Consider the following 16,323-nt stretch of genomic DNA (forward strand, 5'->3'; position numbering starts at 1 on the left):
AACTTATAAAGCTTCTTTAAGACAAAATAGCCACTGGAATAGAAATACTTTTCTTCAAAAGTATCTTTAAAGAAAACCAGGACTGCACATAATACCTATTATTTCATTTGCACATTTTCCTTGCCTTCATGACACCTGCATTTTCTCTAACCTCTCCTTTCACTGGATGCTTCAGGCTGGCTCATTTCCTTCCACTTCACTTAGGTAACCAGCAGCTTCCCAAGCAAACCTGACTTGAAAATTAAACCTGCCCTCTACTTATAAAATGAAACAAATCTTCAGTGGCACTCCTGCTTGCCAAGGAGGGGTCTCACTAATACCTTTAAAAGAAAAACAGGTGATGGAGGTTTCAGTGAAAAAAACTGCTCTGACTATATTATAGGAAATATTACATCCTAGATTTTAAGGGAAAAGAAACCATTAGAGGTTTCTGTAAATTTCAAATTTCATTTCTTTCAAATTTTATTTCCAACTACTGCAGTAACAAATACCAGTGGTAATTCCGCATGGAAAGTGGCAACCTGTTAACAAGGTCACAAATTAGTATTCTAATAGTCCTTTGGTCTATGGAGATTGTGATAGGATTATTACAATCAGTCCTATAATATCACAGACTTACGCTTCCTCCATATTTAGTTAATAAAAATACTCCTCTTACCTCAATAATTCATCACGTACACATTTCTGCTCTTCATGAGCACTATCCTTCCAGGTTGTAATGTGTGTATGTGAGGGGGAGATTCCTCCCCAAAATGGGTTTTCCATAATATAAGGAAACAGCAGTCACTTCAGCAGTCATGTATAGAATTATTAAACTTTTAGTTGAAAAAAAAAAAGAATCAATGATCGCATTATATCCTTTTCCGGGAGTAAAAAGACACACCATTACAAACGTAAAATGAGTCAAACTTCTATTTTATTGACAGGAGTCCAAAATGAATACAAAAAAATGCCTCCTTTGTATGTTATGTATATTTTTGTTTTCTTAAAAGGCTTCTGATAGAGTCAGGTAGATTAAAAGCTAAGAATGTATTTCAGCTTTCATAGTGACCTTTTTAAAAAGGTTTAATAACATAAGTCATCAACATCAGAGAACATATGGTCCCACAATCATTTATAGCTTATAAAAAGAACTAGATCCTGCATTGATCTGCTAAAATAGAGGCTTAAAAATGTTTTAAGCCATTAAAAGCCATTTTAATAATCTATCTGATAACTCTGGGCAATTAAGAAAAGGAAAATCCCAAAATGTAGCCCTCTATATTATGTGGAATGTGACAGAACGCCAATTTTCGACCTATAATATAGGCAAAAATAAAATGTTCAAAGCTACGAATGGAGCTGTTATAAAAGTCTTGTATCACTGCAAAATGTCAACAAATGAATAATAGAGCTTATCAGGAGATTAAAACTTGAGATGTTACTTAAAACATTTGTGGTATTCATCTTAATGTTTGCTAAAACTAAAGCTAAACAAACCAAAAAAAGTTGCTCATTTATAGATTGTTTTTCATGTACCTTTACTTTTACTGGGACCATAAATGATCAGATAATACATAGCCCACACTTCTGGACAGTTGTAACAAAGGGTTTATTATCATTTGCAGATTAAATAAATGCACCATCCCATACTTGAAAGGCTTTAGTAAGCCTTAAGCATTCTTCAGACTGTACCAGGGCACCACCAATGCCTAGTTGTATTATGCACGCACTTCTAGTAAAGAACTAATACCTCCCTCAAGATCAGTTCTGCACTGTTTCTGGTTTATTATACACTTCCAAAACAGCAAAATTTGCAAATCTGTGCAAATATTCTGGTCCATGTGTAGTACTGCTTAGTCATCATCCTCCTCTTCTTCTTCCTCTTCCTCAAAGCTATCTTCAAAGCCCTCGCTGTCCTCCTGGTCTTCATCCCCCTCTATTGCTGTATCCCACTGTGGGTGGTTTTCTGGCACAGGCTTAGCCTCATGAACTTCCAACTATAAAAAAGTATTAAATGTAGACATCAGAAACTTGGGGAGGAATACTGGAAGAAATATCTGAGAAAGAAAAGGTTTTCTTTGACCACAATAATTATAAAGAAATAGATTTTATGCTTTTAACTCTAAAGTTAACATATTTAGAATTGATATTCATCCCAGAAATACAAAGGTAAATCTATTACTATGTAAATGTGGTTAAATTTCTAATGCAGTTTGATATTTTCATTTTATAGAAGCTATACAATTTATTCTGTGGTATGCAAGATGAATAATTGTGATTCTTGAACAATAACACTTAATTCTTGTCTTAAATCAGCATTCCCATTGTGGCGCAGTGGAAATGAATCTGACTAGGAACCATGAGGTTGCAGGTTTGATTCCTGGCCTCACTCAGTGGGTTAAGGATCCAGTGTTGCCATGAGCTGTGGTGTAGGTCGCAGACATGGCTCAGATCCTACACTGCTGTGGCTGTGGTGTAGGCCGGCAGCTATAGCTCTGATTGGACCCCTAGCCTGGGAACCTCCACATGCTGCAAGTGCGGCCCTAAAAAGCAAAAAAAAAAAAAAAAAAAAAAAAAAAATTATTGTCTTAAATCTTCTGCTGAAGGAAGAAAAACTTAAGTGCGACCTCCAAAGAGGTATTCTGCAGTTTCGAGACTGAATGAAGTAACATTCTATAGCCAATGGAAAGAAAAACAGTACCCTCGTGGGAAAAGAGAGGCATGCCTTTACCCCTCCATGCACTGGGTCTCCAGTACACAGTGCAACCATTCTTCAGCATAATCTAACACAACAGCATGCCTTTTATAAAAACCTCCAGTGAAATGATAAACGTTGATGGGAGTGTGCTTTAAATGATACTCCCATAAAGTGTATGTATTCTAAAATGACAAAAAAGTAAATTCGTTCCAGAAATTAATAAACACTCTCCAAGAGACTCTGTAGGAAAACAGAACCCATTCGTTGAGGCCCTGTAAAGTTATAGCATATGACAGAACACTAAAATGTATCACTTAAGTAATTTATATACAAAATTCTAAATCATTATATTCCTTTAATACAATTTATTATTAAAATAGTCCATCAAGTGTATTACATAAGAGTATGAGATGACCTCTCTTTCCCTCTATTACTCTACATTTCAAAACCAAAATGCTTCCCTAGTATATTAAGGACTTATCCAAACAGATAATCATATTTACTGAATAATCATTACTCTTACCTTCAATGGTTTAATCTGATCCAAACCCATATAGGAGTCTGATCTTAGAAACACTGTATACTGATAATTTCCAGGCTTGCCTGGTGCAGGAAATTTCAGTTCTACCTAGAAGATAAAATCAGCACTTAAAATCTGCATTTTGAGGAGTGGAGGAAACAACTGCTCACTCTGAAAATTCTTATACCAGAGTATTTAATAGCTAGGGCTTACTCAAATGACAATGGATATCCTAACAAACATTACCAAAGTTCTATCACAAGAAATAAACACCACATATCTATTTGTCATATATTACATATACTTTACAAAAAAGAAACCTAAATAGGCAGAATTGATGGAGTTAATTTCTATCTCTACAATTCAAGAAAGCTTGTTTGTTTGTTTGTTTAATTTTCCTTCCTAAGGCCAAACCTCCAGCACAGGGCAGTTCAGAGCCGCAGTTGCCAGCCTACACCACAGCCACAGCAATGATGGATCTGAGCCACAAGCATGACCTACACTGCAGCTTGTGGCAACGCCAGATCCTTAACCCACTGAGCAAGGCCAGGGATCTAACCCAAATCCTCACAGATACTATGTCAGGTTCTTAACCCACTAAGCCACAAGGGGAATTCTCAATAATGCATATTTTAAAGTAATCAAGTTCTATGTTGACCCATCACATCTGACAACTTGAAGAAACAAGGTAGGGTATAAAAGTAAAGCAAATGAAATGTTGAACTAAAATAAGACTTCGCCAGATGGGGAATAGTTATTGCCAGATTTTCTTATTTCTAGGACAAATTCTGTGAAATAACAGAATATAGTCATTTCCAGGCACAGAGCTCCTCAAACTCCTGTAATTTCCTAAGTGATAAAAGTCCAAGAAGCACCTTTGATCTAATATTTCGTCTGACTCTGGTTCCTGACACTGAGCTCATGAATCCTTGGAATTTCCTAAATGACAGGAATGAGTTCTCTTCTAATGAGGTGACTCTTGGTAGGTTTCTAGATGAAGACTGGTCAGCAGAAATGCCAATCCCTGATTAGAAGTCTGTAACTTTTAGTCTCATCCTTCATTCTCCGGAGAGGGGCTGGAAACTGAGTTAATGATAATTATGCTTATGATAAAGCCTCCATAAAAATTCCCCAAGTAAGGGGTTCAGGGAGCTTCCAAGATGGAGAACATGTGGAGGGGCTGGGAGAAGAACACGCTCAGAAAGAGAAGAGAGACTCCATGGCCCTCCCCACATACCCTGTCCTATGCATCTCTTCCATCTGAATGTTCATTTATATCCTTTGTTATTATTTTTTATTTATTTATTTATTTTTGTCTTTTTGTTTTGGTTTTTTTTTTGTCTTTTTGCCTTTTCTAGGGCCGCTTCCCGCGGCATATGGAGGTTCCCAGGCTAAGGGCCTGATCGGAGCTGTAGCTGCTGGCCTACACCAGAGCCACAGCAACATGGGATCCAAGCCGCGTCTGCAACCACAGCTCATGGCAACGCCAGATCCTTAACCCACTGAGCAAGGCCAGGGATCAAACCCGCAACCTCATGGTTCCTAGTCGGATTCGTTAACCACTGCACCACAATGGGAACTCCTATGTTATTATTTTTATAATAAACTGGTAAATAGATTTCTCTGAGTTCTGTGAACCATTCTAGCAAATTATTGAATCTATAGCATGGATCATGGGAACCACAATTTACAGCCCGTTGGTCAGACTGGCCAAGGTGATAGGTGACAACCTGGGACTTGCCAAGAAATGTAAAGATGGGAGCAGGAGAATGGAAGGCTTGTAAGCCTGAAACCATAACCTGAGATAGATATCTGGGTAGACAGTGCCAGCACTAAGTTAAACTGGTATCAGAAATGTGAGTGTGGCAGTAGTGTAAGCGTAAAGGACTAACACATGGGAAAAACGCATTTTTCCATTACAGATGCCTAATGCCTTAAAAGCTCAAAATGATATTTTATTTCCTATCATATAATAATACACTTCAAATAAAAAGAGTTACAATAAAAGAAGTTTTTACTCCAGATGGACACAGGAAGAATAAATTTTTACAACAACACTTAAATGTTCTGATAATCTGCCACCAATCTCCAAAATCCAGATTTTGTAGGCAAGATTATATATTAAAATATGCCATTAAACAAACTAATGAGAAAATACCATGGGGAATAATATTTTTTTAAAATGTATCTCAAAGTCTGGCCTTTCTAAATGTAATACCAAAACTAAAAATCATAAAAGAAAAAAATTACTAAATCATACCATCAAACCCCTAGATAAATCAATGGATAAACAAATGAATTAATATTGCTATTTTTGCTTGGTAAAAAAAACCCATACAGTAAAACAAACTAGGGAGAAATATTTGCAACGCATATCACAAAGGGCTGATTTCATAATACTACAAAAAAAAAAAAAAAAAAAAAGTCCCCAAACCAATTTAAAAGCAACAAAAATGAACAATGGTCACAAAGAGACACACAAAGAAATATGATGGAAGATGTTCAGTTTCATTTTTTTTTTTTTTTGTCTTTTTGTCTTTTTTGTTGTTGTTGTTGTTGTTGCTATTTCTTGGGCCGCTCCCGCGGCATATGGAGATTCCCAGGCTAGGGGTTGAATCGGAGCTGTAGCCACCGGCCTACGCCAGAGCCACAGCAACGCGGGATCCAAGCCGCATCTGCAACCTACACCACAGCTCACGGCAACGCCGGATCGTTAACCCACTGAGCAAGGGCAGGGACTGAACCCGCAACCTCATGGTTCCTAGTCGGATTCGTTAACCACTGCGCCACGACGGGAACTCCCAGTTTCACTCTTAAGAGAAATATAAAAAGAAAACTACACTGAATACAACCAGCATAGTAAAAACTGATTCAGGCCAGAATCACCAATATATACTAAAATGAATGGGTAACAGACTGTTGGAGAATAGGGTATTCACATAGTGTTCAAGCATTACTCCACAGATTGCAGAGAGAAATAATTTTTACAACAGAGGAAAGTCTTAACTAAATGATCAACCATAATATATCACCAATGCCAGGTAACTGATATAATGTGTCCCTCATATGATGCACTAAGAAAGTTACATCACCTATGCAGTATTTTTTTGCCAAAAATATTTAAGATGAATATAATCATAAGTCACGAATGACACAAATTCAAATTAAGGTATAGTTTACAAAATATCTTGCCTGGACTCTTCAAAAATGTGAATGGTATAAAATATTTAAAAAGAGGCCAAGGAAATATTCTAGACTAAAGTGGAATGACATTCAAATGCAATGTATGTCCTTGACTGGACCATGCATTTAAAAACAAAACAAATCCTGTGACAGACATTAGAGGAATATTTGAGGAAATTTTAATATGGCGCTCATGTTAGATACCATATCAATGCTATATTTCCCAAATATAATCATTGTACCATGCTCAGGCAGGAGAAGGACTTTGTTCTAAGAAGATACCTGTTCAATTATTCCAGGATATATTGTCATGATGTCTGAAAGTACCTAAAGAGGGTCAGGCAGGGAAATATGTTTTTTGTGTATTCACATACAGAGAAAAATATAAAATATATATGACAAAATGTTAACAACTGGTCATTGTAGATGAAAGGTCTATGGGGCCTCATGATACTGTGCTTGCAACATTTTTATAGGTTTGAAACTTTTAAAAGTAAAAGATCAGAGGGGAAAAATTACTCTGAGATGTCATTATTTACCCTTCTGATCAGCAATGACATGCAAAATATCTCACACACTGAGGGGCAATGGGCATATTTAAACATTCATTCTCTATATGAAGAAATAAATTGAGCATTATGTATCAAAATTTTAAATGTGTGGAGTGTCTGATTAAACAAATTTATCCTATAGATAGGTTTGTACATGTGCAAAATGACATATGAGGTTATTCACTGCAGCAAAAGACAAGAAAAAACTTGTACCCATTAAAGAGCTGAGTGCTGAATAAACTTGCACATAAAAGAGTATCATGCAGCTGTAAAAACAAATGAAGAAGCTTTTTCTGTATTAACATGGTATGGTGATATGCTTGACAGGAAAAGTAAGGGGCAGAACATGGTATATGCTACTTTTTGTGCAAAACTAAAGAAAATACACCTATGTATTTGCTTATATAATTTGCATACATACAATATCACATGAAGAATACATAAAAATTGAGTCTCCAGGAACTGGAGTGGATGACTGAGACAAGGATGTAATTAGGTGTTTAAGTGTATGCACTTTTGCATATGTTCTGAAGTATTAACTAGGTTAACATATTACCTATTCAAAAATATGTTTTAAATGTTAGAATTACTCTGTCAAGGAAATATCCTTAAGTTGGCACTAACTTTAAGAGTCAAATAAGCAACAATAAACCACTTCATACATTTACTTATTACTTAGAGAGAAAAGACTTTGTGTATTAAAAATCAATAGCACAGGAGTTCCCATCATAGCTCAGCAGAAATGAATCTGACTAGCATCCATGAGGACACAGGCTCGATCCCTGGCCTCACTCAGTGGGTTAAGGATCCAGTGTTTCTGTGAGCTGTGGTGTAGGTCGCAGACAGGGCTCAGATCCCACGTTGCTATGGCTGTGGTAAAGACCAGCAGCTATAGCTCTGATTTGATGCCTAAGCCTGGGAAACTCCATACGCAGTGGGTATGGGCCTAAAAAGACAAAAAAAAAAAAAAAAAAAAAAATCAATAGCACAGAGGAGTTCCCATCATGGCTCAGCGGAAATGAAACGAACTAGTATCCATGAGGATATGGGTTTGATCCCTGGCCTTGCTCAATGGGTTAAGGTTGCAGATGGAGCTGGGATCTGCCGTTGCTGTGGCTGTGGTATAGGCCAGCAGCTACAGGACCAATTCAACTCCTAGCCTGGGGACTTCCATATATTGAAAGTGTGGCCCTAAAAAAGCAGAAAAAAAAGTCTTAAATAAAATGCAATAAACCAAATATGATAAACTGATTTCTATACTGATTTCTATATTGAAATAACATTACTGTATAATTACCTCTTCTGTATCTTTTAGTGTACACACATGATAGGGCATCGATATTAATGTCTGTTCCTTCCTATCCGCGATATAAAGCCACCACCATTCTTGTTTTTCCTGCAAAGAAAGAAAAGTGTACAAATAATCAGAAATTAGATAAATACAGTTTTCCCTTGTCTCATTTTAGGGGTACAGTTATCCCTTGGTACCTGAGGGGGACTGGCTCCAAACACCACCACTCCCCCCCGTGGCTACCAAAACCCATGGATGCTCACCAGTTCCTTATATAAAATGGTACAGTATTTGCAAGTTAACCTATGCAGATCCTCTTGTACATTTTATCTCATCTCCAGATTACTTATAATATCTAGCACAATGTAAATAGTTGCCAATGCTAGAAAATCAAGTTTTGCCTTTTGGAACTTTCTGGAATTTTCCCCCTCAACATCTCGTCAAATCCATAAATATAAAAGCCACATATACAGAGGACCAACTGTATTGTTTGTGTTTTATTCACTGCTATACTTCCAGCACAGACACAGTGTCTGGTACAAAATAGATGTCAATAAATATTTACTGAATGAACACATTGTTTTAACCATTTGTAGATCTGCTCATCGAAAGAATTTCATATGTAATTTGGGCTATCAAATGGCCCCTTAAGCCCTATTCATGAATTTCTGTATTAAAAACCCGATTAACCTTAAATGATTAAAAAAAAGGATAAACTACTACAATACCATTTAGCAAGTAATTTTAGTAATCTTACATAGCAATAAGCAAAAGCCAGCAAGTAGGAGTGGGAGGGACTTGGACAACAAAATCAGAAATCAATACATTAAACACATTACTCACAAGAGAGTATCTTGGATTCTAAGAGACTACCCTTCCCCGCACATGATTTTTATGAGCCCAGCAGTTTTAGTTGTACTTCATAACAGATCAGGAACAGAAAAAGAGCTGGGTAAAGAAACCACCACTTGAATGCACAATGATGGCAGGGAGCACTGACAAGAGACAAAAACTATTTAAAAAAAAAAAAAATCAGAAGACCAACTTAGAAGCACCAAACTTTAGTGCACTCAGCAACTATCCCTGTGTTACAGCACAGATCTGTAACTGCTTAGTTACCTGCTTAGCATCTGCTGTTTACGAACTGAATAAGGAAAATATCTTTCTAAAATGGCTCAAAGAAAAATGTGTTAGAGGTAAAAATAAAATAAACTCTAGAATATTCTAAATACTCAACAAAAACAACATGAGACTATTCTAAAGTCTCAATTATCCCAAAGAAGGTTAAAGAAGTAACTTTTTACTGAAAAGACTTTCATATGAAAAATATTTATTTTTAAGCCAAAATCACTTGCACTTTCTATTTTAATCATAAGCCATTAATATTTGGTTCATTATCTTTCTATTAATGCTACACTAAGTTCAACTAAAAGCTTTTATTCAAAAGCCTTAAACTACAAGCCCTGCAACATTAATAAACATTAATGAAACAGAATAATGAATCACAAGTGCATGATTAACCCAACCTCTGCTTACACAAGGCAAGAACTACCACAATAGGTATACATTTGTCTATGTATGTTCTGCACACACAAAATGGGGAAAAACATAGCAGACTCAAACTGGAGGGCAGATGTACCTCAATATCTACAGGGTATTGGTTCCAGGAACCCTCTTCCCATTTCCAGGGTACCAAAATCTGCGAATGCTCAAGTCTCTTATATAAAGTATCATGGCACAGTTGGCCCTGTATTCACAGATGCAGAACCCATAGAGACAGAGGGCCAACTGTATAAATACCTGGGCTCTGTGGGCCACAGAGTCTCTATTGCAACGACTCAGCTCTGCCACTGTTTTCCAAATAGAATGAGTCTAACTGTGTTCCAATAAAACTTCATTTACAACAATACTTTGTTTATAAGAACAGGCAGGGAGGAAGATTTGTCTGCAAACAATACTCTGCCAACGCTTGTTTTAAAGCGACCCAGACTTGATTACTTCACTTCTCTAAACTTGACTTTTTTTCTGTTATATGATGAATGCCTACCCCAAGCTGTGTTGTGATGATAAACTGAGATAATACAAATAAGTCATCTGTTAGAATGTCTAGAACTTTAAGAGTGATATGAAATTATAGTTATGTTGATGTAGCCACTATGGAGAAAATTAAAAATACAACTATCATATGATTCAACAATTTCACTTATGGCAACTTTCCCAAAGGGAAAAAAAAAAGACACTAATTTGAGAAGATACAGGCACACCAATTTACTGAATCAATTTACAATAGTCAAGATATGGAAGCAACTGAAGTGCTCATCAATGGATGAAAGGATAAAGATGTGGTATACATGTACAATGGAACATTACTCAGACACAAAAAAGAATTGAAATCTTGCCATTTGAAACAACATGGGTGGACCTAGAGGATATCATGCTAAGTGAAGTCACAGAAAGACCAATACCAAATAATCACACTTATTTGTGGAATATAAAAAACAAAACAAAGCTAAATGAAAACAGACTCATAGATACAGAGAATATACAGGTAGTTGCCAGAGGGTTGGGATGGGGGCAAGTAAGTGAAGGTACACACTTTCAGTTACAAAATAAATAAGCCATGGGATGGAGATGTAATATACAGCAAAAGGAATATGGGTCTTAATATTTTAAGACTCAGCATGGTGGCGTTCCCATGGTGGTTCAATGAAAACAAATCTGACTAGTATCCATGAGGATGCAGGTTCTATCCCTGGCCTTGTTCAGTCGGTTAAGGACCTGGCTTGGTGAGCTGTGGTGTAGGTCACAGACAAGGCTGTGACTGTGGTGTAGGCTGGCAGCTAAAGCTCCGATTTGACACCTAGCCTGGGAACCTCCATATGATGCAGGTAAAGGACCTAAAAAAAAAAGAAGACTCAGCATGGTGATCATTTCATCACATATGCAAATGTCAAATCACTACATGGCACATCTGAAACATAATATTGTCAACAACATTTCAGTAATTGTAAAAGTCATAACTATTAATGAAATGAGGTAAACATCTCTAAGTGGTCTGACATTTCATTATCAAAAATATCCTTACCAGAACATGTCTGTAATATAAGCAGCACAGGGATATGTTCAATAAAGTGCATTTCTTCTTCCTCTCTTCACTTGGAGACTGCCTCTCCCAGCACCCCCATGATATTTGATTAAAATGAGACTCATTGCAGAATATTTTTATTAAGAAATTAGTGACTATCAATCTATGGTACTGCACCTCTAGGTAACCTCTTTTTTTTTTTTTTTTTTTTTTTTTCCCTTTTTCAGGGCCACACCCGCAGCATATGGAAGTTCCCAGGCTAGGGGTCCAGTTGGAGCTGCAGCTGCTGGCCTACACCATGGCCACAGCAATGCTGGGAGATCCAAGATGCATCTGCAAACTACGCCGCAGCTCATGGCAACACCAGATCCTTAACCCACTGAGCAAGGCCAGGGATCGAACAGATATCCTCATGCATACTAGTTAGGTTCCTAGCCTGCTGAGCCACAATGGGAACTCCCTACGTAGACTCTTGATGCACATGGAAAGTGGAAAAGATATTCTAACCATGAGCTATTTGCATTTTATTTTTTAAATTTTTTTAAATTTATTTTTTTTTGCATAATGATTTTTATTTTTTTCCATTACAGCTGGTTTACAGTGTGCTGTCAATTTTCTACCGTACAGCAAAGTGACCCAGTTATGCATACATGTATACATTCTTTTTCCTCACATTATCACACTTCATCACAAGTGACCATACATAGTTCCCAGTGCTACAGAGCAGGATCTCATTGCTTATCCATTCCAAAGGCAATAGTCTGCATCTATTAACTCCAAGCACCCCTTCCACCCCACTCCCTCCCCCTCTCCCTTGGCAACCACAGGTCTGTTTTCCAAGTCCATAATTTTCTTTTCTGTGGAAAGGTTCATTTGTGCCCGACATTAGATTCCAGATATAAGTGATATCATATGGTATTTGTCTTTCTCTTGCTGACTTACTTCACTCAGGATGAGAGTCTCTAGTTCCATCCATGTTGCTGCAAATGGCATCACCTTGTTCTTTTTTATGGCTAAGTAGTATTCCATTGTGTGTATATACACGACATCTTCATAATCCAATCATCTGTCAATGGACATTTGGGTTGTTTCCATGTCTTGCTATTGTGAATAGAGCTGCAATGAACATGCGGGTGCATGTGTCTTTTTCAAGAAAGTTTTGTCTGGATATATGCCCAAGAGTGGGACTGCTGGGTCATATGGTAGTTCTATGTATAGATTTCTAAGGTACCTCCATGCTGTTCTCCATAGCGGCTGTACCAGCTTACATTTCCACAAACAGTGCAGGAGGGTTCCCTTTTCTCCACATTCTGACTGGTGTGAGGTGGTTATCTTGTGATAGTTTTGATTTGCATTTCTCTAATAATCAGGGATGTTGAGTGTTTTTGCATGTGCTTGTTGGCCATCTATACATCTTCCTTGGAGAAATGTCTCTTCAGGTCTTTTGCTCATTTTTCAATTGGGTTGTTGGCTTTTTTGCTGTTGAGTTGTATAAGTTGCTTGTATATTTTAGAGATTAAGCCCTTGTCAGTTGCATCGTTTGAAACTATTTTCTCCCATTCTGTAAGCTGTCTTTTTGTTTTCTTTTTGGTTTCCTTTGCTTGTCAGTCTGATTAGGTCCTATTGGTTTATTTTTGCTTTTATTTCTATTGCTTTGGGAGACTGACTTGAGAAAACATTTGTAAGGTTGATGTCAGAGAATGTTTTGCCTATGTTCTCTTCCAGGAGTTTGATGGTGCGTCATCTTATATTTAAGCCTTTAAGCCATTTTGAGTTTATTTTGGTACATGGTGTGAGGGTATGTTCTCGTTTCACTGATTTGCATGCAGTTGTCCAGGTTTCCCAGCAATGCCTGCTGAGAAGACTGTCTTTTTCCCATTTTATGTTCTTGCCTCCTTTGTCAAAGATTAATTGAGCATAGGTGTTTGGGTTTATTTCTGGGTTCTCTATTCTGTTCCATTGGTCTGTATGTCTGTTTTGGTACCAGTACCAAAGTCTTGATGACTGTGGCTTTGTAATACTGCCTGACGTCTGGGACAGTTATGCCTCCTGCTTGGTTTTTGTTCCTCAGAATTGTTTTGGCAATTCTGGGTCTTTTGTGGTTCCATATAAAATTTTGGAGTGTTTGGAGTGTAGTTCTGTGAAAAATGTCATGGGTAATTTGATAGGGTTTTCATTGAATCTGTAGATTGCTTTGGGTAATATGGCCATTTTTACAATATTAATTTTTCCAACCCATGAGCATGGAGTATCTTTCCATTTCTTTATACTTCTTTAATTTCCTTGATTAATGTTTTGAGAATATAAGTCTTTTACTTCCTTGGTCAGGTGTATTCCCAGGTATTTGATTTTTGGGGTGCAATTTTAAAAGGTATTGTATTTTTGTATTCCTTTTCTAATATTTCATTGTTAGTATTCAGAAATGTGACTAATTTCTGAATGTTAATCTTATATCCTGCTACTTTGCTGAATTTGTTGATCAGTTCAAGCAGTTTTTGGATTGAGTCCTTGGGGTTTTCTATATATAGTATCATGTCATCTGCATACAGTGACAGTCTTACCTCTTCTCTTCCTATCTGGATGGCTTTTATTTCTTTTGTTTGTCTAATTGCTGTGGTTAGGACTTCCAATACTATGCTGAATAACAGTGGTGAGAGTGGACATCCTTATCTTGTTCCAGATTTTAGTGGGAAGGCTCTCAGCTTTTCTCCATTGAGTATCATATTTGCTGTGGGTCTGTCATAAATGGCTTTTATTATGTTAAGGTATGTTCCCCTCTATACCCACTTTGGTAAGAGTTTTTATCATGAATGGAGGATGGACTTTGTCAAATGCTTTTTCTGTATCTATTGAGATGATCATGTGGTTTTTGACTTTTCTTTTGTTAATGTGGCATATGATGTTGACGCATCCTTGTGCACCTGGGATGAATTCTACTTGTGGTGTATGATCTTTTTTATATGTTGATGGATTCAGTTGGGCTAAAATTCTGTTGGGAATTTTTGCGTCTATATTAATCAAAGATATTGGCCTATAGTTTTCTTTTTTGGTGATATCTTTGTCTGGTTTTGGAATTAGAGTGATGGTGGCATCATAGAATGTCTTTGGGAGTGTTCCTTCTTTGACCTTTTGAAAAAGTTTGAGGAGGATGGGTATAAATTCCTCTTTGTATGTTTGGTAACAAAATTGTCTTTCTGTTGTATGAGATTCCCAACCATTCTTAACTTACTAATAAATTAGTTTCAATAACATGTAATTTAATTATTAATATAAAACTTCCAGTAACTTAAATGGGTAGTGTGGTTGTTAGGTAGGTACATGGGAAGGTAGATTTAAGAAAATTCTAAGTAAAGTTTATCTGATAAATGGCACTTTGCGGTATTTACTATGTAGATGAAATTATGAAATGGCATTTTCACTGCTAAAATGTTCTAAGGGAGTAAATGAATGTTTTATCTATTAACTAAGTATGGTCTAAAATGAGGCTGTCAATTATAAGGGTACAAATCATGCAGCTTACAGCATCCCCTGGTACTTTTAAAAACAATCAATGAGTGAAATTTACCTGCCTGATTTCAGGAGCCTTGGCTTTGGCAGACCACAATGCAATGGGCAAAATGCCCCTAACAGATGGGCTACAGCTCAGGACATGCCAGAAGATCAGCATGCATAGTAAGAAGGAATCCTATGTCAACTTCTCTCCAAGTCAAACCAAGTCTGTGCAGAGCCACTCATTATTAGGAAAGCAAAACTACTTAGGAATTTACCTTCAAAAATTCCCAGCAACCATGGATTGACATTGTAGAGAATAAGTAGATTTACACATGAAATCACCTGCCAGGTATGAGTAGTGAGCAGAAGGTTCTGTGGCAAAGCTGCAAGGCACACTGAGGAACAGTTTCCCTGAACTAAGAGGCAACCAGTCCTTAACCTCTAGCCAGACAGAAACATCCACAAAAGCAAAATGTCAAGCAGACCCCAAATTCATTTGAAAGACGAACAACACAGCCTATCTAAGAAATCAAAAGTTGAGCAGGCCACAACCACAAAGTAAACAAGCACAAAGGAACAAAGAGCATTGCAATGATCTGTCTTTGTCTGGAGCTTAAGGCTCAGCTACTGAACTCAGCTGGTCCCTCAGCCATAGCCTTGCCTATTCCCACGGACCACAGCAATTACTGGAGTAAGTCTAGTGGCTCCAGGTGACCAGTATATGACCCTCAGAGAAAACCCAGGGGAAATTTAAGCATATTTCATTCTATTTAAAACATGACAGAGGTGAGAGATTCACGTGAGCCATGCAGTCATAGGCAAAATATGCATTTTTCTGATTTTTCTGCCCAAACTGCTAAGGCGAAATCATCATCAGGCATAACCCTCAGTGATGTGGGCACAGAAAGAACAGAAGCCCAGGAAAACACAGAAGTACTTAGAGTTAACAACTCTCCTTTTTAACAACACAGTCACTAAAAGGCATTCATATCAAATATGCTTCAAAAACGTGACCTATCAAAAATACACCACATTCAGCACATTTGAGCCAATACACACTACAGAGAAATGAAAGGCAACTAAGAAAAATCTGAAGAGAGTAAGGAAAACACTAGACTGTGTATAAACTCACCTCAGGAAAATAAAGACTATAAACAGGATGTGTTATCTTTGATTTGGTTTCCAGCAAAGCTCTCTCTTTTCGCTGTATACTTTGTTGTAATTCTTGCCACTCCTAGTAAAGTGAAAATTAAATATTTGATTTAAGCAGGTTTTCAACCATTCTGACGGGTGTCCATCTTCTTCCACATGGTACCCCTGAGATTGCTAACCACTACTGAGTTCAGTCCCACAAATCTGATCCTTTCCCTGCTCAAAATGTACAATGCTTCTTTCCATAAATCAAATCTAACCCACCTAGCATGAACTACACAGCCAACTGTGATTTGACCTGGGCTTGTCAGTCTCCTGTTATTGCTTTTCTTCCTGAATTTTTAATTCTAATCATTTCAAAATACCTAA

At 37.2% G+C, this 16,323-nt stretch overlaps 1 protein-coding gene across 2 annotated transcripts in view; it reads right to left on the bottom strand.

Annotated features, from left to right (window-relative positions):
• Nucleotides 897-16,323, bottom strand: part of SEC63 (SEC63 homolog, protein translocation regulator) — a 75,178-nt gene continuing 59,751 nt past the window's right edge. For both annotated transcript variants that reach the window (XM_001925479.7, XM_021090779.1), the window contains 4 exons: nucleotides 15,935-16,036; nucleotides 8,232-8,330; nucleotides 3,204-3,308; nucleotides 897-1,979 (listed from right to left, as the gene is read on the bottom strand). In XM_001925479.7, the coding sequence (XP_001925514.4) occupies nucleotides 1,836-1,979; nucleotides 3,204-3,308; nucleotides 8,232-8,330; nucleotides 15,935-16,036 (450 nt within the window). In that variant the 3' untranslated portion in view covers nucleotides 897-1,835. The remainder of the gene's footprint in view (nucleotides 1,980-3,203; nucleotides 3,309-8,231; nucleotides 8,331-15,934; nucleotides 16,037-16,323) is intronic.

The sequence above is a fragment of the Sus scrofa genome, chromosome 1 (assembly GCF_000003025.6).
Source record: "Sus scrofa isolate TJ Tabasco breed Duroc chromosome 1, Sscrofa11.1, whole genome shotgun sequence".
In the NCBI taxonomy this organism is placed as follows: Eukaryota; Metazoa; Chordata; class Mammalia; order Artiodactyla; family Suidae; genus Sus; species Sus scrofa.